Source organism: Prenolepis imparis, unplaced genomic scaffold (genome assembly GCF_030444845.1).
Source record: "Prenolepis imparis isolate NDT839.2.m4 unplaced genomic scaffold, iyPreImpa1.0 SCAF_13, whole genome shotgun sequence".
Classification (NCBI taxonomy): domain Eukaryota; kingdom Metazoa; phylum Arthropoda; class Insecta; order Hymenoptera; family Formicidae; genus Prenolepis; species Prenolepis imparis.
This window is the reverse complement of record NW_028141171.1, coordinates 11,331,893-11,359,110: the sequence shown is the minus strand read 5'-3', so window position 1 is coordinate 11,359,110 and position 27,218 is coordinate 11,331,893. Positions and strand designations below refer to the sequence as shown.

Genomic DNA, 27,218 nt, shown 5'->3' with positions numbered 1-27,218 from the left:
ATAATTATTTTAATTATAATAACTATTTTTTATATTTGATATAATCAAAATACAGTTACTTTTAATTTAAAAGCTAATATCAAATTGTACATGCTACTTAAAAAAAAAGCATTTAATTAATATTATTCTAATGTCATCATTATTATATATTACATTTGATTATGCGTGCTAAAATTGCAGTAAAATTGCATTAAATGAGGCAGAAAAATGCTAAAACCGACACATCATAGCTACATCGAATTTTTTAACATAGTTTATTTATACCTATCGCCTTCTATTTTTTTTATTCTGACATGACGCATATGTCCAATAATAAAAACAATCACGATACCGTGCTCTATTAGAAAAAAATATATATAGTAGTACAATATATATAGATATACAAGTATATATAGAGAAAAATTCCTGCAAGTATGCAACCAAATATACAAATGTGAGCAATGCAGAAATAGCATTAGATAACGCTAAATGGCATCGTCACTTTCTTTTATAATTCATTTTATAAGAGAAGAATCACTTTTTTTTATACAGAGTGCGGTAACGTTACGTATGTACCTTTTTTAGCATGATTTAAATTACTGTTTAATGTATAAATTCTATTATATATAAGAGTATCGCATTTTATTTTAAAATCAGTGCAACATTTATCAGATATTATGAATTTGATAATATAATAACTAAAATAGAAGAAAATAGATTTTGCAAGAGAGTATACGCAATTAATTTTTTTTATTTTACTTTTTTATTCAACGAAAACATTTTTATATAACAGATTATCAGTTTTTTATTATTAGTACAAATTATTCTTCTTTTTTACTATAATTAATATCACGTTGACCATATTATTGCATCAACAATTGTGTTTTTATCACACAATTATATTTCAAATTTCAAATTTTTTTAGAGAGTCTTGAGCTAAATGCATTATAATAATTCAAATATGAATAATGCAGACATCATTAGTGATCACATATTGCCCTGACTCTTGATAAAATTCCCGATTATGTAGAGCTTTTGGAAAGTTTTGTTTGGTTGCACTCTTTGCCTCAATAAATAATATAACGTTGCCTTACAAATAAATAATATGATAACAAGAGCTAGCATATCCAACCAGTAATTTGGAGCATTCTTCAGACCTGCAAAACACACAGACAAAATGTTACTTTAATCTCGATCATTTATATATTATCAAGATATAAAATCGAGAAAATCGTTAATATAGAATATAAATGCCACACATATAATATGCATCTTAAACGATTCAAAATGACTAGCTCGAGTATGATACCTATAGATCGAAAGATTTCCTTAGGCGAACTGAAATGACAATACACTTCTTCCACTGGGCAAGGTAATCTCGGTCTATCGTAACCGTACATGGCTGTTGTAAGAGCTTCCAACCCATATCGAATGTAACTAGTATACATGAGTAATGTTCGATAAATCGGAAGAGGAGTAAAATCACCAAAGCCTTGTACCGCGTTTAAGATCATGGCACAAGTGAGTGCTGGACCGATAAACATACCGTTCTAAATTAAAAAAAAAAAAATAAAAAAGAGACATTATTTATTATATCTATTAATTTTAAAGAATATTTTTTCTTTTGTTATATTAAATTTATTATTATAATTTCAAACGTACCACGGCGTTGAATACGCTAGCAATAAGGAGTCCTATACTCTCTCCGATGAAACCGCAGACGAAGCAAGTAGAGAAAAACATGATAGACCTATGCCACTCAAGGGGCTGTCCCGTAATGAGGTAGACCATCGAGAGATATATAAAGCCTAACATTATCTGAGAAAAGATTCAGAGAGAGATTTTTTAAATATTTAGACAGATTTTTGAAAAATCTAACGTATCAAATAATGAAGATATCTAAAAAATAAGCTGCTATATGAAATAGTTATGCTACACAATAAAAAATTTACAAAAGGAACCAACCTGTACAGGTATATCGATTATTGTAAAGGCGCAGTAATATGCGCTAAGATTGTACCATCGATTAAAATGTTCCCGCTTCATTATCCGAATTTGAAAAGGAACTGTAACGAAAGAATATTGATATAAAATACAATCCTAAGCTGATTTTTATAAAGTTAATAGAATATAATTATTTCTAATATCTTTTCATTACAATGAAGTAATACTGGTAACATGGGTATGTACAGAAATACAATCAGACACGCGAAGCAAAAGCCAAAATTGAACAAGGCTTTGGAGCCGTCGTTGCCCATATTCAAAAACAGTGCGCCAATTACTAGTCCTAAGAAAATGTGTAACGCTATCTTCAGGTAGATGTAATTCTGCGAATATACAAAAGAATATGCTTATTATGCTTATTTAATATAGCTATAATATATAGCTTTTTTGAATCAGAATCAAGCTTTCTAGAATTTTAAAATTTCTTCAATTGTGATCATTATCATAAATCATTTAGCCTTAGTAATGCAATATATATGTGTTCGATTCTTACTCTATTCCGATAATGCTGCAGTATCATTCTCTTAACTAGTGTTTTCAATTGATCGAGCCAAAGAACTTTCGGATTTATCTTATCAAGCTCGAGTTCATACTTTGCTCGAGAAATCGGAAGAATCGGTAACTTGTTGGCGTAAGTGACCATTTGTTCGATTGGATCGGAACCATAATCGCCCGAGCAGATTTCTATTACTAAAACAAAAGTATTCGAAATAGTAACGTAACATCTTTTAGTATATCTTAGCATCATTATATAATTTTGATTGAAATTAAATTAAGTGTGATGAAATTTTAAAGCTCTGAGATCTCCTCTGCGAAAAATGTTAGTGTTTTTATATCAAATAGAACGCGACATTAACATATGTTTGTATAAGAAATATTGAAACATTGAAATTAATAATGAAAGAAATCATTAGCATTGATTTTCCGATTTGAACCGCGTAAACATTTTGTTTAATTCCGACATTTTGTGAACATTTCAGCTCACTTTATCAGGTAGGAACAACCTGATACTGTATCAGTTTGTGTATCAAGTTGTTCCTCCCTGATGAAGTGAGCTGAAATGTTCACAAAACGTCGGAATCAAATAAAATGTTTACGCGGTTCAAACTTGAAAATCAATGCTAATGTTTATGTACACCGCGAAAGCCTGAAAATATCGAAAGGAATCATGAATCTCGCGAAAAATAGGATACGAAAAAATAACTTACCGAAATCCGCCGGATTGTAATGCTTCGGACACTCTATACCTATGCTTTGTAACAATGGCAACACGTTATTCGGAGTACCTCTGTAAGCGCATTGTCCGGCAGCCACGATGTAGACGTGATCAAATTTGCTAAAGGTACTCGCGCTTGGTGTATGTATAGAGCATACAACATTACGCCCAAAACGCGCCAGCTTTTGAAGACTATTGATGCAATAAAAAGAGGACAACTCGTCCAATCCGCTGAAAAAAAATATAAATCTTTTCTGCAATGCTTCTACAATATTAATATATTTTGAGAGAAAAATTTTGCGTTACAATCATCATTACGAAGCATACGCATGAAACAAGACGTTTGCTAGCAAAAAAGATCTTACTTGAATAAGTGTTTTATTTACGTTTTTCAATTTGTTTGCCTATCGAATAAAAAAAATTGATTAATAAATAATTGATTAACAATTGACGCACAGGTTTCTTCATACTTTCAGAAAGAGAGAAAGAAAGAAAGAGGGGAGGTAGACGAGAGGGAGAAATATGCTATATATATATATATAGGCCAAGACATAATAAATTACTTATGCACTTATTCACAATATTCTTGCGTCACGATACTTCTTGCATCATACAAAATTGTGTTAAGAAAAACCAGTTTTTTTTCTCTTTTTTTTTAAATTGATCAGACGATATATAAGGTTAAGATTATACAATGAAAGAATGCTTCTAATATCTAAAAACTTAGTTCTTAACAAGTTACAACACAAGTTAAACTATTAATGCTAAAGTGCACATACAGCAATATTGCAATTTTATAATAAAATTATGGATAATTATTGATACTCGCATATTTTGCATTCTTATTTGAATTTTCTAGATTTGTAATTTGAAAACATCGAGATTGAAAATTGTCATTTTATGCATTTTGTAACTCCAATACAAGTTATAATTTGTTTATGCAACAAAGTAATTACTATTTTTCTACTTTGTTATTAATAAATGCACGGCCAGTTATATATATGCAGAAAAAATGAAGCGATTATCGATATTCGAGATAAAAATGTAAAATATGATTTACACAGTTATTTTTCTATCTTTTTTGTTATTTCCGCAGATATTTGAAAAAATATAATTACTATTATATAATAGTAGTACATCTCTGTTATGCAATAACACAGTGCAAAAAAAAATTGACTTGGACGAGACTAGTTGTTCCTTATGGTTTTCGGATGCTAAACACGAATCCGGTTTCCAAATTGGAACAATTTTATATAAAAGCTTTTCTTCCAGCATGTCACATATTCTAACTATAATATAACAAAGTTGGTAAAAATAGCCATTTTTTGCAATTTTAATTGTAAAGAACCCCGCACTAATTAAATGAAAAATGGCTTTCCGTTGAATTGGCTGAATTTTTGATATGTTATAGTTTAAGGTTTAAGGCATTCTGATCAAAAGATGTAATAGCCTCAAAGCTAAATAATAGACAGTTACTGAATTACAACCAGTCAACCAACTCGAGTTTTTTGTGTTTGACTGGCTGTAAATCAATAACCGTCTATTATTTAGGTTTGAGCTTATTACATTTTTTGTTCCGCAGGTCATAAATTACAACATATGAGAAAACCAGCTGATCTTACCAAGATTTAATTTTATATAGGATTAGTGCGGGGTTTTTGAATCTATACAAAATCATAGATGAAATTGAATCTTGGTAAAATCAGCTGGTTTTCTCATATGTCGTAGCTTATGATCTGCCGAACAAATAATGTATAATAGGCTCAAAGCTAAATAATACACAGTTACAGATTTACAGCCAGTCAAACACGAAAAACTCGAATTGTTTGACTGGTTGTAACTCAACTATTCATTAATTAGCTTTGAGGCTGTTACATCTTTTGATCAGAATGCCTTAAACTACAACATATTAAAAATTCAGCCAATTCAACGGAAAGCCATTTTCCCATTGAATTAGTGCGGGGTTCTTTCTCAAAATTGTGACGTGATGGAGCAATTTGGAAACCGGATTCGTGTTTAGCGTCCAAAAAACTAGAAGAAATGACTAATCTCATTCAAGTCATTTTTTTTTGTTGCACTGTGTGTTATCTCGTTCTGATAATCGAAAAAAAGTCTTTTTTAACAGTGTAATTTAATAGAATAAAAAATTATAGGTATAAAAAAATAATTTAAGAGAATAAAAAATTATAAGTATATATTAATAATGAAGAAAATGAAAAACAATTTTATATAAATTTAATACGATATAAAATTGATACTCACGTGGTTGGTTCATCAAGAAGAATTACGGGTGGGTTATTAACTAATTCAAGTGCGATAACCAGCCTCTTTCTTTCGCCGCCAGACAGTTGTTCTACAAGCGTGTCTCGTGTTCCGGATAATCTAAGTGTGTCCAGAACGTCGTTTATCTAAAATCAATCGTTGTATTGGCCTTCTGAAAATGCGGATATTTATGACTTAAATTAAGTATTACATAGGCTATAGAAGCACGTACGCGGATTTCGGTGCGTTGATTCCAACGAAAATTAAGTTTTCGTTGGAATCAAATAATTGTGCACGGGGCACGAATATTGCTTGGTACACTGCCAAGGTGCCTGATTATCCCCTCTGACCCCCCTACAGAAATATCGGAATTAAAAATCTCTAGTAGAGATTATTCCGAAAAGTCTTGGCAGTGTAAAGCAATATTCGTGCCCCGTGCACAATTATTTGATTCCAACGAAAACTTAATTTTCGTTGGAATCAACGCACCGAAATCCGCGTACGTGCTCCTATAGCCTATGTAATACTTAATTTATATTTAATATATAGAAGGAGCCTTTAAATTCTTAATGTTTATGACTTAAGTTGGTACTAAGTTAGATATCAATTTTTGCTATTCTTCTTGCTATTCTATGTCTGATGTTAATTACATTAAACCTATTGCTTAAATGCATATATCTTTTTTTTTTTTTTAAGGAAGACAATGTTATATTAATCGGAAATTAGATTTGACGAGATTAATAATAATATTATTTTTAAGGGGATGCTTGAAATAAAAGTTTTAGGCGAATTATTTAATTCTTGTTACTATTGATAATCACGTAAAAATATTTTTGAAAGAGTCTGAATTTAAAGAGAGATATACCATAATTTGATTTGTGTCAGAAGCAACTAATATTAAAAAAAATAATTGTTTACAACGCATTATTAAAAAATGTTTTATCAAGAAATGTGTTTATGTAGAAAATGATTTTGTTAAATAATTCGCCTGTGATCAACCTTTGTGTGACCCTATGTATCGAAACGATCGTGCTGTTGTTTGCCTTGGTTTTATCTTCCGGTATAAATAATTACAATATTCTGTCATAATACTAAGCTACGAAAGTCTATACTTACGGCGATACGTTTTTCGGATTGCGATTTTTGTCTGCCAAGTTTTAAGTCTGCTGCAAAAGACATCGCTTCTATAACTGTGAGTTTGGGTTGCGTGAGATCGTTTTGCATAATGTAGCATGACATCTTCTTGAATTCCTGCATATTTCTCGGTTGTCGATTGATATTTATCGAGCCACCTATATCCGTGTATCTGGATACAGATTTTCTATTTTATAATGTATGATAAATTGCAAATTTTTATAATACACGGAATTTTCTATTGTTTATTGCTTCTTCAACTTTATGATACAAAGTATACAGTTATTCCAACTACAACATTTGTCATTATGTTAATTTCTGTGTTATTGATTATTCAACCGAGGCGCTATATCTTTTTGATTTTAATGATCATTGAAGTTTGCCGCAAAGTTGTCAAGCGTTATGCAATTTACTGTTGAGTGCACATGAGCTTATATGACTCGAACGTAGATAATTGAAACTCCTAAATAATTGTAAGATATAGAAATATCGGAACGGAAGTAGATATGGAATGTCTTAAAATATTATATCTTCGATAATATGTATATACATATAACATAATAATAGTGTAGCAATAATTAGATTTTTATTGCTTTTTATAAAATGTAATTATAGATTTATGTAATTATGCCAAAAGTTTGAGAGGGTCTGAGAATCAATAATTAATTGAATTTTAACAGTATATAATGACGCAAGATTGATAAGACTAGCCACTTTGACCTTTAAACGGTCAACAGTTTATTATAATTCATGATTCTTAATTACGTACTTGTATCCGGCGAGAATATTGAGCAACGTCGATTTTCCGGCACCAGAAGAACCCATAATCGCTGTCAATTCACCCGATTTGAATTGTCCGCTAATTCCTTTTAAAAGCATCTTTGACTCTGTAAATTGTTGACAGAGCATCGAATAATGTATTATATTAAAAAAAAAAAAATAATTTTGTTTGTTAAAATAATTCTATTAATTAAAATTATTAAAGACACATTACTTGCTGTACAAATCTATGTTTCTTGGTGGAAAACAGAGATAATTATCTTTAAAATATTGAAATTATTTTATAATAATTATAATTGCATTAATCATAAATTATAAGCTTTGATAACATTTATTCACAGAAAGATTTCCTTACATAAATGCTAAAACTGTGGGTTATCGGTAACAGTTTACGTAAGACAGCTTGTGTGTGAAAAAAGTATCATATATTACGCATCTCCTTGAACTCATTTGCAACATTATGTCAGTCGCACATATAAAATAACGTTTTCTTTGTTTTTTTTTTGTTCAGTATTGAACTTTAGTATGAAAGTTTTCACAAATGCATATGGAATCTGTCGTTTATCACTTCCAAATTATAATATAAAATGTACAGTCATTCAAACTATCGTATAACATTTGCTATTATATTAATTCCTATGATTATCCAATCAAGGCTTTTGAATTTAATGATTATTGAAGTTAATAAGCTATACGCTGTCGCAGTTTTTTTCAAGAATAAGATATCAGCATATTTTGCTCACAAATTGAAAAATTAAACAAAGTTAAAAGGATATAAATTGCGTCGCGATAGTTCAGTGAAGATAAACAAAATATAAACATCGTAACTCGTAAAATTTGCTTAAAGTGGACGTATATACATACATAGATTTGATTACGTTCACTTGTTGTGCACATTTAATTACGTAAACGAATTATTGGCCTTGTCGGTGCCTTGTTGGTATTATCAGATATGCATATGAGTAATATAACTTTATTTGAATTTTTTAAAATTTAATTCAGCATGTATTGTTTGAAGAGAAGCGATAGCGATCAAGTTTGTATTTTGCATACGTCGCAGACGTACGATTGTGCGTAAACATCGCTGTAAACAAATTCTTGAAAATCATAACGTTACGCAATTACAGGAAGAATAAATAATTGCATGTGTAACATATTGCACAAAAATGCAACTATGTGTTGCATTTTATTCGTTGATATTAAATTATCGCCAATTCTTGTTCCTCATGTCAAGCAAATATTTTTCCGTCATTCCGGAAAATAGCAATTACATCATCCATTTTCTTTTGTACGAGACAAATTAAGCTCTCAACAATGATTATATATTATTGATAGCTTATGAAGCTCATTTAAGTATCTATAATTAAATATCTGTATGTCTAAATTGCAGAAGTAATCACGCATTCGATTGCATTAATGACTTTAATCACTGAAATTTTATCGACGAGAACATTTTAAGTGTATCCAATTACGAAGTAACTATGGTAAATTGCGACTTCTGACTTTAATCGACGTCTTAGGTACATATGCGTGTTAAAGCGTACGTTTCTCGAAAACATGTTTTTAAGTTTGCATAAATGACTGGTGATTTCAATGTATCCTTCACAAAATGTATCAACAAAATTGACTGTATTAAGAAAAGGCAATTATTTCCGTAACTGCTAGTTTTGAGAAACACAATGTTATACATTAACGCATAATTTAAAAAATTATAATGCACTTTCTTTAATATTGATATGTTTCAGCGATCACACACAACACACACACACACACGTAAATGTACTATCAGCAATTAATACACACACATACATACACACATGTATATTTATTTATTTATTTATTTATGTAACGGGGACGAGCCCCTTTAGTTTAACAAATACAATAATTCATATAAGATCGGTATACATATGAGAAAAATGATTCAGAGACAGAGTAAGAATTAGTTAGTTTATCGGAGACAAAGATATAAAGATTGTTTGAATAAACTGAGAGATGATTGAAAAAAATTTAAATGATCTGAAAACTTATTAGCTACAGCGCAAATTCTATTCAATGGTTTAAACTTGCCGTAGTCAGTGCGATGCAGTGTTCCTCATAGAAAACTTATATAATGCACTTTACAAGTATACTCTAATTTATATCATTTTCGAATTAGAAGAATTTACTAATGTATTATGCATTGTGAAAATTATGGCTTTTTACTACTTACAATTCACGATCATATTTTTAACGATGTGTTTTAGTATAACACTAAATCATTATTATTTTTTTTTTTTTTTTAATGGATGTATTATTAAAATCCTTATGACGTTTGTTATAATAGGATTTTTTGTAAATGACTTTGTAAATGATGAATCGTCTAAGTTCAACACATACATATATACACTGAAGAAAAAAATTATCAACTTGACTAAACCGTTCAACTAAATAAAATTTTGTTAACTGAACATATAAAAATATATAAATTAAATATAACGTTTTAAATCTAACAAAACGTGTATTTGACTTAAATACTAATATATGTTCAATTAACAAAATAATAATTTAGTTGAACGGTTTAGTCAAGTTAATAATTTTTTTTTCAGTGTAAGTAATAAAGGAGTGATGTAAATTCGGAGATTTATGAATCTTGAATTTAATGGGAATAGCAGCACATTATATATGAAAGTTAACGTATCTATAAGAGAGCTCTAACGGTTACGGCGAGAAAATATTGCGGCTGCATAGAAAACGTTGCAAATTATAATCGCATTACGGATCTTTATTGTAAGTTGCGAATTATACGGAATTTTCTCACGGGAAGAAATTACGGGAATAAATTTGCAATATTTCTATGACTTATCTAATTACATAATGTAAGTTTTACAATAGACACAAGAATCATGATTCTTGTGCTATAAATTTATTATTCGAATGATACCGTCACAAGTCTAATTAAAAATAATTTCGTCATTAAAATATAATAAATTGAATTCTCTCTATTATCATTTTCTTCTAACTAAAATTATGACTGTTCGTAATTAAAAAAACATTTTTTTACTTATTTATTAACATGGGAAAAAAAATATCAACATTTCAAGATTTCTTAGAATCTTAGATTATATTTTATTCTTCGGAGAAAATTGTTGATTAATATGGATAATATATGATGTTATTGTATATGTTTTGTCGTTTTATAATTTATATTACATACATTATTGTTTACACGTATGTGAATGTGTATGTACGCGTACGTGTTAAACATTTTAAAATTATTGTAATCTGAATATTCTTATTGATGCAACTTTTTATTTTGATATGCCATTATTTTTTACTATTTAATCTCCTTTGAAATGAATAAAAAATGATGAAATAAAAACGAGATACATAAATCTCCATTCTTTGTTCGAGTCACAAATGAGTAGAATCAACGAAGCCACGTGGACGTACATATGTACTCCGATTTGACATAATCTTAATGAGACCTTTATGTGCCCATTTACGTAATATACTTTAGATGAACTTAAATATTTGCTAGTATATATATTATATAATTAAACTCTATTATATTATTTAGAACTGAGAGAAAAACTATTTTACACATCCTGTTTATCTTTCTTTATAGAGATTAGATATGACTTGGTCTTCTAATTTTATTTAACTAAACTTTCTCTTTTTATCTAATTAAATTTCTTTTTATCTAATCTAATCAAGTTTAATAATAATATAGTCAAACTCTCATTTTTATAAATCGCTTTTCTAAACTTTAATAATTTAATGACAACTAAATTATTAAATTATATATATCAATTGAATAATTATATATATATATATATATATATATATATATATATATAGTAGAATGTACGGTGTTTCAATATACTAATTTATGATAATAATACTATAACAGAATGTATGTAAAAGACAATATTTTACATAGTGTATTGATAAAGTGCAATTTCTGTTATCATTTCATTGATACATTAACAATAATTGTTAGGGATAGTACTCGATTTTTTAATAAATAAAAAAAAGGACACGCGCGCTGTATTAGAGGAAGTTATCCATTCTGCCATAAAACAATCTAATTGTAAGTTTAGACTATTAAATATTTGACAGCTTTTTTATTGTTACTTTAATTTATTAATTTTAAAATATGTACACAGAGAGAATTTTCTCTTAGAATTTACCCTGAAAATCATGGTAATCGTGAGACAATATGGTATGGAAAGAATTTTATGAAAATTTCTCTGATTAATTATTTATCACAATAAAATATAAAATATGTTTGATTAATTTTACTAAATTACATAGTAAAATTAATCAAACATATTTTATATTTTATTGTGATAAATATTATTTTATAATTAATCAGAGAAATTCTCATAAAATTCTTTCCATACCATATTGTCTCACGATTACCAGGATTTTCAGGGTAAATTCTAAGAGAAAATTCTCTCTGCGTATGTATGATCGCGCTTACCTTTTCGAGGACTCGGTACGGCATATGTCAAATTATTGAATTCGATGTCCACCGCAGCCATTTTTGATGCATATGATACAGTACGTATTAAATTTTTGTCATGGGCGAGGGTTTTTACAGTTTCGCCGTTACCGGCTTCCTTTATGTTTCTTGGAGTAGACTCCATAATTATATTTTCCACCGGAGTTCTGAGAACGATTTATCTCCAACTTGCGGATGTCATTATCCAATATATCATCTCTTCCGTAGAGAGCAAGCTTTCGAGCAAGAAATTGTTCGTTATTAACAAAGAAGAGTACGGATGATAGCTGAAAACATAAATATATATATATAAACGTGAGATGTATAAAAACTGACATGCTATGAAACAAGAAAGGAAACGTCTCTGGTAATTGATATGTCACCCTATTTTACTGATGCTATGTATACATAGACGAAAATAATAATGTTAAAAGAGGTATGAAAGGTATAAAAAATGCCAGGCTAATAAGAGCCAAGCGCAGATAACAACTTGTTAAATTTTTCTCTAATTATTTTGAACATTTCTTCGTTTACTTTGAATGTCTTTAGACCCTCTTTAGCAGATCGACTTATATCCTGACCTTACAATATATATATATTTCCGCGAATTATTGTATTATTATATTATTGTTATGCATTATTTATTGTATTATGTATTATGCATATATGTATTACTGGATTTAGGATATTGGAGGTCGTTTAAAAGAGGTCGTCTAAATTCTCTCATTCTTTCTTTTCTTTTTATAATCTTCTGTGGCTTACATGTGGCTACGTGTGAAAAACCGGATAAATATCCAAGGTGAATGACAGTGATGCAGTTCCGATTTTATATTACACGCGTACGCCATTACGTAAATCTTATGCAGCGCGTTGAACTTAGCTGAGCGTGTTCGATCGAACGTGAGAAAATTATGACTAATAAATTGTGTGTACAAGTAAACATATATCGCGTGAGACAACGATAGCTAGGATTGCAACTAAAAACGATGATCAAGACGGTCAAGTAATTAATTTTTAAGAAACCTTTGAATTAAACCTTTAAACTCCTTATATATTGTTAACTCCTTATATATCCTATTATATATGTTATAATAGTATATTACTGACTTCATAAAAATTTATTTATAAAATATAACATTTTAAATAACATTATATATATACACACGCACAATTTCTCCGCATTTGCATGTTTAATTGCACGATAATTATAAAACACATTATGAGTGTGAACTATTAAAATTTTTTATGTCCGAATCTTTCTACTAATAAAAATTCTATACGAGAACTAACTCAATCTATATCTATATCTATCTATTATCTATTTCTATAATTATCTAATTTATAATTTAGACTCATTAGCTGATTCATCCGCGGTTTATTCCGTCGTTGATTTTCATCAATATATAGCGAATAAAGAATTTAACTTATTTACGATTTTTATTTTACGACAAGCGAATATATTAAATTCCCATATTGCTTTTGTAACTTTTGTAACTGTGATCATTTTTGTGCTCTCTTTGTTATTACTACTTTGTGTTCGAGGAAAGTATACATATCTGCATAAACATTTGTCACTTATCTGTAGCACACATACGACAACAGTGTTGATTGGAAGTGTTGATATTTGATAGACGCACTTCCGGCATTTGATATAATCCCACGGGGCTTTGTATAAAATTATATTTTAATTTTTTGTACAAACTCAATACGTGTTAATCTTAAGACTTTATCTATATTTTTAAATTCGAATAGATTCGCATATCGTGTGTGTCATTCTATCATTTTAAATAATAATAAATTATACATAATTATTTTTTTCATAATAATATGGGGGAAATATTTGGAGGAAATATTTGGTTAATCTTGCTTTTTCTGCCTGTATGTTACTGTCATTAACGATAAGAATATATGTACACAAGAAAGATAAGAAGCAAAAGATACTCTGCAAGAAACAAATTCATCTGCATACTTTTCTGGTATATTTTCGTATATCGTGTAATAAATCATATATTATGTTTTGTACTTTCTTCATTTATAGTTTCACTTATTTCTTGATTATTTAATTTTATTTTCATGCAAGATAGTCCAGGCTTTTCTCATTCACATTTCTTCATTTGTGACTTTTCTTTTTGATTTTTTTGTTCTTCTATTTTTTTCATGCATTTAATTATATATTTTATCTCTTTAACTATAATCCTGACATTAAAGTTCCATCCAAATTAAAGGTAAATGAAAAAGAAAATTAAATAAAAAACATAATTATCTTCATCCTTAATATTTCTAAAGAATAATTTTTTAAAATTTTTGAAGTTTTTGATCGCTCGCAGCTTAACAATTATTGTGTGTTCGATATTTTTAAAAAGAAAAAGAGAGATCAAAGATGCAGATATTTTATAATTGATTGAAAAATCGCATTTAATATAATGACTATACAACACTCTGATATCAAAATTTATTCATTGTTCGCAGACAGTACAAATTAGCTACCAGCACATGTAATGGAAATGAGTTTTTTCCTGATTCAAGGATAATAAAATTTAATTGGATTCGGAATATATGTATACATATATGTATAAACAACTACTCCGTGTATAATATGCAAATAATTCAAGCAGACATAAAATAAATAAATAAAATAAATTCTTTCGCTTATTCTCTCCTATCTTTATAGCTACGACATATTCATAACAATTAGCACAGTATCACATTGCAATAGATAGCTATTGGGCGTAACGTTTTAATCTATATTATTCCAACTGCAATCAATTAAAGTTAAAAACTTATAATATAGTATAAGGAAAAATTCTGATCTAAGTAATTCATTAAATATATCATAATAATAAATAAAATGATTTAAACTGCACACTGCGTAATTTACGATAGCTACTAGGTACGATCGATATTTGCGCAATGGCGTCAAAACAATAGCTTTTAGACAAAATTATCTCTGAATTGATGAAATAAAATCTATACCTATATAAAGAGACATGCCATAAGAAGACTTTACATGCGAATTATCGATAAAAACTTACGAGTCGTTCCAAAATGCTCGAATTTTGCCCTTCGCGCGTTACCGCTTCAGCGTCGTTATTAAACGGAAATACGGTGGCATTGGTGATTTGCAAACAATGCACGTTGTCACATCGATGGCACAATGTGGTCTACCGATTAACACGACAACCTCGCCAGGAATAAGAACCATAGGCGGGAAGGACATTAGTCAGCGAATACACAGTGCGCTGCCATCAGCGGCAGTAGACTGACTCGGAAATAACATGTGGTGTTCCCGCACAGCTGTGTATATCTCTCCCTTCGTATATGTATAGCATGACTCTTGGAATGAGCGTTCATTACGTCACAAAGAGTCACACACGACGTGACTGTCATGACTTTTCGCACGCATGGTTATTGTATTACGATTAAAATGTAAAATGAATTAAAGGCGGTGATGTTATAACTCTCGAATGAAAAGAAATGCAAGCTAGATGCAAAAGCTGGTCTCTAAAAGCTATTGTTTTGACGCCATTGCGCAAATATCGATCGTACCTAGTAGCTATCGTAAATTACGCAGTGTGCAGTTTAAATCATTTTATTTATGATTATGATATATTTAATGAATTACTTAGATTTAATCAGAATTTTTCCTTATACTATATTATGAGTTTTTAACTTTAATTGATTGCAGTTGGAATAATATAGATTAAAACGTTACGCCCAATAGCTATCTATTGCAATGTGATACTGTGCTAATTGTTATGAATATGTCGTAGCTATAAAGATAGGAGAGAATAAGCGAAAGAATTTATTTTATTTATTTATTTTATGTCTGCTTGAATTATTTGCATATTATACACGGAGTAGTTGTTTATACATATATGTATACATATATTCCGAATCCAATTAAATTTTATTATCCTTGAATCAGGAAAAAACTCATTTCCATTACATGTGCTGGTAGCTAATTTGTACTGTCTGCGAACAATGAATAAATTTTGATATCAGAGTGTTGTATAGCCATTATATTAAATGCGATTTTTCAATCAATTATAAAATATCTGCATCTTTGATCTCTCTTTTAAGAGACAAATCCCTTTTCAAAATTCAGATTAATATCATAGAATAGATATAATTAATAAAATATGTAGAATAGAATAATTTTTTCTTTTTTCTTGGATAAAGAAAATTAGTTTGCCGAAAAAAAATCTGAGCAGGCAAAAAAATTGATGAGAATGAAATTTACTATATTAATATAAATTCAGACCGTTTCGACAGAAGTTTATAATACAATATCCACAAACAAACATCACCTTGTGTATTTTTATTCCTGCAATATTACATGCAAAATAACTTTGTCAAACATAGCTCTGTTTTGAGAGCTTGATTTTATTTTGTAGAAAGGAAATATTTTCTTATGTCTATATACGTGTGTTGAACATGCATGTAGATTTCATTATACTACAGATATAAAAGTATGTGTACATTGTTAGATTAGAATCTAGAATCTAAATTGTGTGATAAGTTCACTGCATGGAATAACAAGATAATAATAATAATAGTGACTTTCAAAACAAAAGATATTTATTTATTGTCAAGATAGGTTTACAGTTCTCTAATTAGATCTTGCTTGTTTAAAAATTCAATCATGACTCATATATATGTATATGCATATAAATTCAAATTAATGACTTTGATCGCATTCAAAAATATGCATTAAAGTTTAATTATTAATTGTATTGCATAGTAGATAGTAATTGATTTAGTTATAATAATTGTTTTTATGAAAATTTACACAAATTTCGCTCATCGTTAATGATAGAGCGGATACTTATGTTTTGCGAGTTTTTCACTATCGGTTATTTACTACCAGAGTATTATAAAACTTAAAATTAGTATCAAGATTGCAACGAAGAATGTCAATGAATTATACATAGATTGAAAAATTGATGATAAATCTTTATGGCGTGAGTTGCTGCAATAAACTGGTATTTGATACAAAACATGACACATAATTATTTAGAACGAAGATGATTATAACAAAAAATTCTTCGTTATAATTTTAACGTTCGTATTACGGGTCACATTTAATCTTTTTCATTACTGTTATCTATCGTTTCCAAAGAAATACGCAGCAATGACAAAAATAATTGTTCATTACCGTTATCGATTAATGTTTTTGTCAAATTGTATAAAAATATACTATCTGTGCTGCTTATGAGTTCATCTAACATTTGGATCTAGCCATAGCATGATGAGGATTATTGTTGTCAGATGTGATTGTCATATCGGTTGTCAATTATTATTACATATTTAAATTGTTATGCATCTTGAAAAATATCAGGGCATTGATTATATATATATATATATATATATATATATATATATATATGTATTAATAATATATACAGATTGATTATAGAATACACTATGTAATAATAATATAATTAATAGAACATATTAATACTATTTAGGAAAAATATATCGCATATGATATTATAATTTGTGCTTTAATGATACAATTTATATTACACGTACATATTACACAGTTATACTATATAATTATTAGTTTAAATAGGAAATATCATTTTTTTTTTAAATGTACACCTCTACGTTCTTCGCTATTATTTATATTGATTATTAAAAATTATACCTATTATTAAAAATACAAGCAATTATGGGTAATAAAGGCAGTTATATACTTAATAGAGCTGTGCCGAGAAAAAAAAAAAGAAAATGTATTTTGAAAACAAATATGTTTTGAAAACATGCAATTTACTAATACCTAAATGTCTTGAATAATAATCGATACTAAAGATTTTTTTGATAATTTTTTTCTAGAAATGTATCTACGTTTTTCGCTGTCAATCTACATCGATTATTAAAAATATAGGCAATTATGGACAATTGATAAGATATGAAATAGTAAGATATAATTATCAGCTGCATAAGAAACTTTAAACTACATGTCAAGAAAAAGAAATGTAAACATGTTTGAAAACATGCAATTGTCTCGAACGATAAATACTAAAAATTTTTTATTTTTCTATTAATTATCTCTCATTGATGATTCACGAATTCATAATATAATATAAAATTATATAAATTATATAAAAATTATATAATTAATAAAAATTATATATAAATTATAAATCTATCTGTGCACATATACGAAAGACAATGTTGAATCATTTATTTTATTTAAAACGCAATATATATAATTTGTTTCAGAGAGAGAAAAGTATTGTTATCTTTTTATTTATAGATTCTATTATTAATTTGACATGTATAATTCTTCTTACAAAAGAATTAATGCAATAATACCTTCTGTTAAACTGATACAATTAAACTGATACAATTAAATGTCAAATTAATGATAAATGATGATTTTATAATAAAATATCGTGTATAATATATAATGCAATGTAAGTAAGAATATAAATAGTAATAATTATATGTGGAATACTTTACGTTTTTATATAGAATATATAAAGTATCCATATTGAGAGATAAAAAGTTTTGCTAGCAGTGCATTAATATTTTTATATAAGAAAACGCAAATAAAAATTCCTAGCGGATATTTAATCAAAAAGTAAAAAACTTTAAGAAGATTGTTTTTACATACTATACATATATATATATATATATATATATATATATATATATATATTGAGAAATAAAAGGTTAGGTATTTTAATTAAAAAGTAAAGAACTTTAAAAAGATTGTTTTTACAGATACATAATATATACGACTATGTTTGTATTGTATATTTAAGATTGATACTCTTTGATTATAAATAGAATAATAAATATATATATATATATATATATAATAAATTAATAATAAATATAGCATAATAAATATGTATTTAATACGATGAGATATAAGGATATGAGGGGGAAAAAATAATTGAAACGTATACAAGTATTATGAAAAGCATATTTTTTTATATTTTATACATGTGCAGTATAAACTATAGCAATGATTATGCCAAACCAGTACAGGTACACGCATCTCGATGCACCTTATTTTATAAAAGTGTATTAACAATTGATTATATATCTTCGATCGATCATTTATTGTTTGTTTTATCTAGATAAATATATATTATATCGTAAAAATAGTTTCATTTTTATTTGAGCGCCGTATATAATCATATTAATGAAGTTTTAATTTAATCACTGATTTTCATAAAAGATATTTAGATAAGCGACATGATATACTTTCGAAAATTTGTAACTTTAATAAATTTTGAGAACAAACGGAAATTTTATATATATGCAGAATTGTAAAGTACATTTAAAATACGGTTTTTCTTTCACATCTCCAAAAGTTTAATTAATTTCTGTTTCATAACTTTTAACACTATAATAAAATCGAGAATTTACGCTTATTTACAAGAATAGTCTAGCAACATACACATTCTATGTCTGGAAGATATTAACAATTCAATAAATATATATTAACGAATCAATTTAATAAATTCGTTTTCAAAAATTAGTAGAAAAAAAATGATTATCACAAAATGACCATTTTGTTTCTGTTAATTCCATTAAGAAAGTTTGATTTGCACATCTCAGTTTTTGAGTATCAACCAGTACAGAATAACAGAAATAATTTATTCATTATATTTACGAGAATTGGACTTTTACTTAGGAACACATAAATGCTCGTTTTGACATAAGGGCTGCTCTCTTCTATAAAGCATTAATAACATTTGGCCTTCAACTTATAAAATTAATATCTGGCAAGATAAACTCGTGTGCTTGTAAATCATCTCGGACGCATCATTTTGTCCTAGATAATTTTAAGAACATGAGTATTTGCATTTGATTTTCTCTAACATCTTTTTTTTGCATTATTAAGCTCACAGCCATTGTGGTGGATAGAATAGAGTGGTCGCTCGTGAAATACATAATCGATTAAGGCCTCGTATTCGTTCATGGAAGATAGACACGATCAAGGGCAATTGATATAAACCCTCTTCACTATTTTTTTTTAATTCTTAAAAATTACATGCGAACTGATCCTTTTCACTTCACTTTTCTGTCTAATCGCATCGTGCGACGAACGTTTGGATTTAGTCGACAATAAATCTAAGCTCGACACGCGTACTCGGTTGCGTTTTAACGAGAATGTTGCTGACATAATAAAAAAAGGAAAATATATACATATATGTATATGTATAGATAAAATGTACGTATATAGTATATATATATACATATACTCTGTATGTGTATGTGTGCGTGTACTACAGAATAGTACCCTGAACAAATATATTACAATTGTAACTATTATTTGTTGTCGTTATAAACTAAACTAAAAATATAAATAAGTTACGTTAGTATTGTGTTCTTATATCAATTAAATTTAGCAACCATAAAACATGAAGGAGAATAAGTCATACTTTGCGGTACTTTTACAAGCCTAATGCAAACCTTTTCTCGACAGAGAATAGTTAACGCCACGAGAATTCTCACTGAGAAATGCCACGAAAATCTTCGTACAAACTTTCTTATCTTTTGATTGTTTTGTGTGTGAGGCATCGCAACCCAAATCTTCATCATTTTACAGTATCTTACAATAATTTGCGCGTATCGAGAAAATTTATTTACCGAGCGGTCTTAATCTTCCAACGAAGGAAGAAATACGCGGCGATTCGAAGCACGACGAATATGAGAAGAAGAGCTAGAATATCTAAAGTAAAATCGGCATCGAGCATGTCCAATTCCTCCAGTGTCATTTCCGGATTTTTAAAGTGGCAATATACCTAGAGAAAACAAGCATTATATTGCAACTGACCGTGCGATCTGCGATTGATGTCAATGTTCAGTAATGCCTAATATCTAATCCTACCTGGAAACACTTCAGTTTCTCTCGACCATAGCTGTAAATTGTCAAAGCGGTTCCCTCGAAACCATATCTAATGTAGCTGAGATACGTGATCCATCGTAGATAGACAGGAATCGCGTCGAAACTGACGAAGAATCCTGAGAAAAGGAGGAACGGCACCGACATTACCGGTGCCAGGAACACGCCGTTTTGCACGTTCATCGCGGCGCCGACTACGAGACCCACCGATTGCGCGACGAAAGAAATTAGCAGACAAGTACCCACGAACATGAAGTATCGCGTCAGATCCGCCGGTTGGCTCGTCATGAAATACACGATAGTGACGTACATAATACAAAATATAGTCTGAAAGAAATCGAAGGATAATCATTTGTTCGCTATAGAGAAACGCGTGCTGTTATACTTGATAAAGCTTAGCGATCTTACCTGAAACGGTATATCAGAAATAGTAATTGCGAGATAATATGATTTGAGAGAGTACCATCTGTTGAAGTTCTCTTTCAAAAGTACAGGCAGTTCCAGCGGGACTAAAAATAAAAATCGATAGTTCAGATTTCTTAAAGATGATGTGAAAGTTATTACTTTTTGTCGCAAAGCAGATAAGCACAAATTCGACAACTTACAGGACAGAATGGTGATTGTCATGGAAGTGTACATAAGAAATAGCATATTGAAGAACAGGAATCCGAGATTGCTAAGTACTTTGGCGCCATCATTTCCGATATCGTAATATAGGGCGCTGATTAATAACGCTACTAAAAGATGAGCGAAGAGTCGAAGGTACATAAGAGTCTACGAATATAAAAAAATTAGAAATTAGAATATATTTTGAAAAAAAATTGAAAAACATATTATTTAGAAGTGAAAGAGAAATATAATCAACCGCGCAATATTATACGTTAAAACGTTTACAGATTGCGAATAAGCGGATAGTCCGATTCTTCCCAAATACCTACCCAATCTCTACGACTGAAGAGTAAAGCACGCTTCAGAACGATGTAAAACTGCAACAATTCGGACGTAGGATATCTTTCAGGCGTTACTGCAATAGACTCGTCGAGCAGAGCCACGTTGGCATTGTCCTTCTTATCTGTATCTACAGATATTGCCACATCCAAGGCTAAAATATTAATTCGATGTTTTTATTACTTTATTACGATCATCAATGTACGCGAACAATTTTAGTTCTTCGACGTTACATTCAAAAAATATAATCACTGGATGAAATAACTAGTTGAAATTTAAATGAAATAAAAACATGACATATAGGCTCTTTATAACTGTATGTGTGCTATTTATGTATCTAATTGCAATAAATTATATCAGTTGAAAAGTCATCTTTACACAATTGAGTTGCGAATCATCGTCATGTCATGTTGCGGTTTATTATAGAGACCTAAAAAAAGAGCGTTAATACCTTGTTTAGCAATGTCATTCGTAGCGTAGCCCGATATAAGTTTCCCATTGCTAATCTCGTTTGGCTTCTCTCCCGCAAACTTCTCCTCTAGATTATTGATGTCATTCTTGTCTTTGACTTTAATTTTTTCTATGCTATCGCCATTCTTCAAAATTCCCGTAGAGGCGGCGCAATTGTTCATCTCTTCCTTCGTTTCGGGAAACGGATGTCCATCGCGTATATCGTACTTGCCGTTGTTTATCGCATTTACTAAGGTCTTGATATTATCGCCATATTCGCCGCATGATACCTCGATGACTGCAAAATAAATTGTGATAAAGATTATGTTACAATTGTCACACACAGAAATCGCAAGGAATATATCGGATTCACAATAAATAGAAAAATTTTAGATTTAATTCTATTGTACTTATGTGTGAATTATTTTCTTCAATTTATTTTTCTTTTCAACATGATGGTTATCATAAAACACTGGCGTTGAGGAATTAGATTTTTTATTTAATATAACTTACTAAATGAGGCTGGGTTATGGTAGTTTGGACAATTAAGGCCAATTGTCCTTAGGAAAAGCACTAGTTGCGATGTGGAGCCTTGATAAATGCATTGACCTTCGGCTAACGTGTAGAGAGCATCGAACATTTCGAAAAGTCTTGCACTGGGCTGGTGAATGGTACAGATTATCGTTCTACCGCCTCGTGCCAGTGTCTTCAACAATGAAATGCATTGGAAACAAGACGAGGAATCCAAGCCGCTGTAAACAACCAGATAAAATTAATCAGTATCGCTAAATTACCATGCTTCAATTTTTTCGCGTTCTTTTTTATTCGTCTGTGTACATTCGTTTGTGTAAAGTTAGCATAAAAAAAGCTGTAAAATATTCTGGGAAAAAAAGAACTTCACAATTTGACGTGATCTTTTTGCAATTTTTTTGCACCGTGTAAAGATTTTGATTAAAAAATAAATAAAAAATATTCGTTAACTGCATAAAATATCCATTAATTGATACGTATTAACGGTATATTTTTAATTGATTCTTAAACATCCGCAATGATTAACATAAATAAATAGCGGTGCCAAGTGATTGTGACATTTTTATGAAGCCAAGTTCTTGATCCAGTATAGACCTTGAAAAGACCAGGTGCCAATCACCTATGTCGCATTTTATCAGTTGCAAAAAAATTTGAAAAAACTAACTGATCCTTATAATACTGGTCGAACAATAAAGAAATGTTTTAAGGAGAGGTATGACATTGAGGGTCAGGAAATCGATTTAAAACTTTAAATGATATGAATATGGAAATTTCTTGCATTGGTATGTAAATAAATGAGATCGTCATTTATCAAAGTCATCGTGTTTGATAATTTATATAACACGAGCTATAGCGAATTATACTGTTTGGATGTAAAAATTCTGCCGTACCGTTTCAGTGAAAGTTGCCGGCGAAAAAAGAACATTTCAAAAAACCAAGCATTTACTTTCTCCGGCTACTATATAATCTTTTGTATCTTAAAGCTGTGAGATATTTCATATATTCATTTAATATTTGTATATCTCACTTAACTAAGATTAAGTATGTCGATTTTAACACTCCCGCCATAATGAAAAATAAAAGATAAATTAACGTAAATTTATTAAATTTTGTAATGGATATTGTATTTTTAAGGAAAAAATATAATTAATTATTATTATTATAATAAGTCCTGCAGATTTATTTCATACAGTTTTAAATCAGGATCACGATAGAAAGTTACAAGGAAGAGAAACTCAATGTGCGACATATGACATTTACATTGAAACCTGAAAAATTCATATGTTTTCGCAGACTTGAGATACAAAATGACAAGTAAATCTCATTGACATTGGCCGTGCCAAGAGCCGAAGATCAAGGAAATTATTTAAAGGCGGAGTAGTCTTTCTTCCGTGATTTGGAGAAAGTAAAAGAGATTATTACCAGATTTCCTCCGAGTTGCCTAATTAACTGGAATTTTTTTATTCTTTTTATTCTTTATTTTCATTAACAGTAAATCAGCTTATTCGTAAAATTTATTTTCAGAGAATTAAAAAAGTTTTATATTTGGAAAATTTAAATTATTATGAAAAAATGACATTATTTATATATAGATAATATAATTTATCAATCGCATAATAAGAATTTTTAATGATTTTGTCATACGGATAAATGTATGTTTATCTGTGTTAAGATGATAGATATATAGAATTAATTATCGAATCATTTATGACCAGTAAGTCATAATTATTTTGCATATTCACCTAGTTGGCTCGTCGAAAAACATTATAGGAGGGTTATTGACCAATTCCAGAGCGATAGAAAGCCTTTTCTTCTGACCACCACTCAGATTCGAGGTCATGGTACGACGGTGCTCAGACAAGCCGAGAGTTTCAAGGATTTCTTGAATCTGTAGAAGAAAGTTTTAATGAATCGACAAAATTATGTATTATATATATGAATTGACTTTGATTGAGAATGAAAAATAGACAGGGTTGGGTAAGTTAATGATTTTTTTAAACTAAGTTAAGTTTAAGCCAATTGCTTATAAAATTAATTTAGTTAAGTTAAAAGTTGCATGAACAGAAAACTAACACAGTTAAAGTTAAGTTAAAATGAAATTAATTAAAGTTAAATCAAAAGTTAATTTTTAAAAATATTATTTCTATTAAATTAAAATTTTGTTTGTTAATTCTTTTAAAATTTATAATAACAAATAACAAAGAAATTTTGTTTTTTACATAGAAATATATGTATATTTTGGTAATTACAATTGACAATTGACAGTTGATGACAAATCAACATAAGTGTCATAAGTTGACAAGTGAACATAAATTAATAATACTTTCATTAAAAAATAATATGTTTATAACTAATTAGATAACTGATAACCAATCAACGTGTCATTTTTTATTTAGTAAGTTTATTGGCTATTGGCTACCACATCGCTTCTTGCCGCGCGACAAGCGTTTTTCCGTTTTATACAGAAGGGACGAGTTTATCAATTTCTCATTTCTCACGATAAAAAAAAATGTTAACTTAGGAAAAAAGTTAATAAATTAAAGATAAAAAATAACTAGTTGAAGTTAAAAATTAATTCGTTTTAAATTAACTAAGCCAAGTTAAAAGTTATTAACTTTTAAACTTTTTTTTTTAACTTTTAACTAATCAACTAGTTATTACCCAATCCTGAAAATAGAATATACAAAAAGAAAATGGTATAAAGCGATTTAGAGAGCCTGCACCTGAATTTAAATTAAGTTAATTTTTGTTTCACATAATTAAATACAATGTTGAGGGAATCAATAATCAATTATAATTAAAAAGATTTTTCGATAAGTTAATAATATTTTGCAATAACACAAGAAAAGGAGAGAGAAAAACAGAGAGAGAAAATCGACATACTTAATAGCAATGAATCCCATTATAATTGCCACTAGGCATAATAATATTTAATATCAATGAATAAAACAATTGCATTTTACTGTTATATGTTTGAAAGTGTCAGACTGTCTATTTAGGCCAACTAGTTCGATAGGAGGGTCAGCTTACCACTTCTTCTTTCTCTGCTTTGTCGATTTGTGAGCTAAGTTTAAGACTCGCTGCAACCTTCATAGCTTCCGCTACTGTTAGATTCCCGTACAACTGATTGTCCTGCATGATGTAGCAGGAGAGTTTCCTGAAGGCACTGAGATTTCTTTCGTGGCCATTTATTGTGATGCTACCCTCCGTACCTGTTGTCCTGTAATAAAAAAAATCCTAATAAATAACTCGCAACGCATAAAACTATATCTTGATACGTTCGCTTGCAATGATATATTTGCTTGCATTTTCACATATTGCATTATAAAAATAATTTGTGGGAGAGGAACGTATTTCAATTTTTATCCAATTACCATATAATGATTATATACATATAAAGAGATATGTGTCTTTTGTTATAATAAAATAATAAAGAAATAATAAAGAAATTTAGGTCAATCGTAAACATTCCGTCCACGTACTCTCGACGTAAGTCGAGTCTAATCAGTCATATCTTGACTCGAGATACAGTCATTAATAATTCATTAATTTTTCGATCTGCCGCATAGAGAAAGAGTCAATGTCAGATCGCTGTACGTGTCGCAAACATCCTCGACCATAAATACGTGAGACTCGATAGCTCGAAACACTGCAGCTGACTATGAAACCGGTTTGAAAAACGCGATAAAAAAGAAACAAATAAGCAGTACAACAACTTTTACACGATAAGTACATCATGGGTCACGATTCTTGCAGGTGGTATGCTTCAGGCCCGCAGGCTACAAATATCGCAAAGAAATAAAAAAGCTGATCGACCTTGAACCACGATCGATATTCAAAATTGATGAATTCAGAGAAATAGCAAGTGATTTGTATTGTCGGCTCGCACATTTATATTCTTTCTATTTATTATAAAATTGTCCGCATTGTACATATAATTTTTTAGATAATTAAGTAATACGCAAAATATTCTAAAAATTCAAAATATGAGTACCTATTTTAAGACTTGTGACATTAAAGTGACATAAATTGACTGCCGCTTTAGAAGATTTGCAAGATAATGTATTTTAAGTATATGGAAGTTGTTTTTTGTCGTATTTAATTACGTCAATAAAAAGCAATCAAGCGATGTCAATTATACTAGACAATTAATAATCGGAGATCTGTGTATATATATATATATATATATATATATATATATATGTGTGTATATCGGCTTTATATAAAATGCTATGTCCAAAACCGGTTTGAATCGTGTGATCTAAAAGCATTTCTCGACAAAGTATTAATTGCAACGTTTATATATATACTCTTTTATACGTACAATTAAAGATCAAAGTATAAAGCAAGAAGGGAATGTTGATTTCTTGTTGACAGTCGACCTTACAATCTCTACGCAAAATAGAGCGAAGGCAAGAACGCGCCTTGACATAGCAACTGGCCTCTTCGATTTATACGTAAATGAGAAAGCAATTTGAACGACACAGAATATAAATGATTAGGCAACATCTACCATACTGATCAGTAACTTCAAAAGGTAACTACTTGCTGAACGAGCAAGTTAA

At 29.2% G+C, this 27,218-nt stretch overlaps 2 protein-coding genes across 6 annotated transcripts in view; both read right to left on the bottom strand.

Moving 5' to 3' along the window:
- Positions 1-781: 781 nt before the first annotated feature.
- LOC145944393 (ATP-binding cassette sub-family G member 1) lies at positions 782-15,129 on the bottom strand. The gene is made up of 12 exons (XM_083052688.1): positions 14,891-15,129; positions 11,838-12,145; positions 7,365-7,482; positions 6,578-6,767; positions 5,462-5,607; positions 3,192-3,430; positions 2,477-2,673; positions 2,138-2,306; positions 1,945-2,045; positions 1,642-1,797; positions 1,289-1,529; positions 782-1,136 (listed from the first exon to the last, which is right to left on the bottom strand). The coding sequence occupies exons 2-12, from the start codon at positions 12,001-12,003 to the stop codon at positions 967-969; spliced, it is 1,893 nt and encodes a 630-aa protein (XP_082908814.1). The 5' UTR covers positions 12,004-12,145; positions 14,891-15,129; the 3' UTR covers positions 782-966.
- A 3,649-nt stretch (positions 15,130-18,778) lies between these two features.
- LOC145944590 (ATP-binding cassette sub-family G member 4) overlaps positions 18,779-27,218 on the bottom strand; it is a 32,640-nt gene continuing 24,200 nt past the window's right edge. For all 5 annotated transcript variants that reach the window (XM_083053001.1, XM_083052996.1, XM_083052998.1 and 2 more), the window contains 9 exons: positions 25,684-25,873; positions 24,396-24,541; positions 22,636-22,874; positions 22,124-22,420; positions 21,663-21,826; positions 21,330-21,498; positions 21,133-21,233; positions 20,710-21,051; positions 18,779-20,623 (listed from right to left, as the gene is read on the bottom strand). In XM_083053001.1, the coding sequence (XP_082909127.1) occupies positions 20,465-20,623; positions 20,710-21,051; positions 21,133-21,233; positions 21,330-21,498; positions 21,663-21,826; positions 22,124-22,420; positions 22,636-22,874; positions 24,396-24,541; positions 25,684-25,873 (1,807 nt within the window). In that variant the 3' untranslated portion in view covers positions 18,779-20,464. The remainder of the gene's footprint in view (positions 20,624-20,709; positions 21,052-21,132; positions 21,234-21,329; positions 21,499-21,662; positions 21,827-22,123; positions 22,421-22,635; positions 22,875-24,395; positions 24,542-25,683; positions 25,874-27,218) is intronic.

Coding starts and splice junctions, on each gene's coding strand:
- LOC145944393 (XM_083052688.1), bottom strand. CDS start 12,003: ATGGAGTCTACTCCAAGAAACATAAAGGAAGCCGGTAACGGCGAAACT. Junction 3,431..5,461: donor CTTCTTGATGAACCAACCAC/GTGAGTATCAAT, acceptor ATTTTTTTTCAG/CGGATTGGACGAGTTGTCCT. Junction 1,137..1,288: donor GGAAATCTTTCGATCTATAG/GTATCATACTCG, acceptor TGTGTTTTGCAG/GTCTGAAGAATGCTCCAAAT.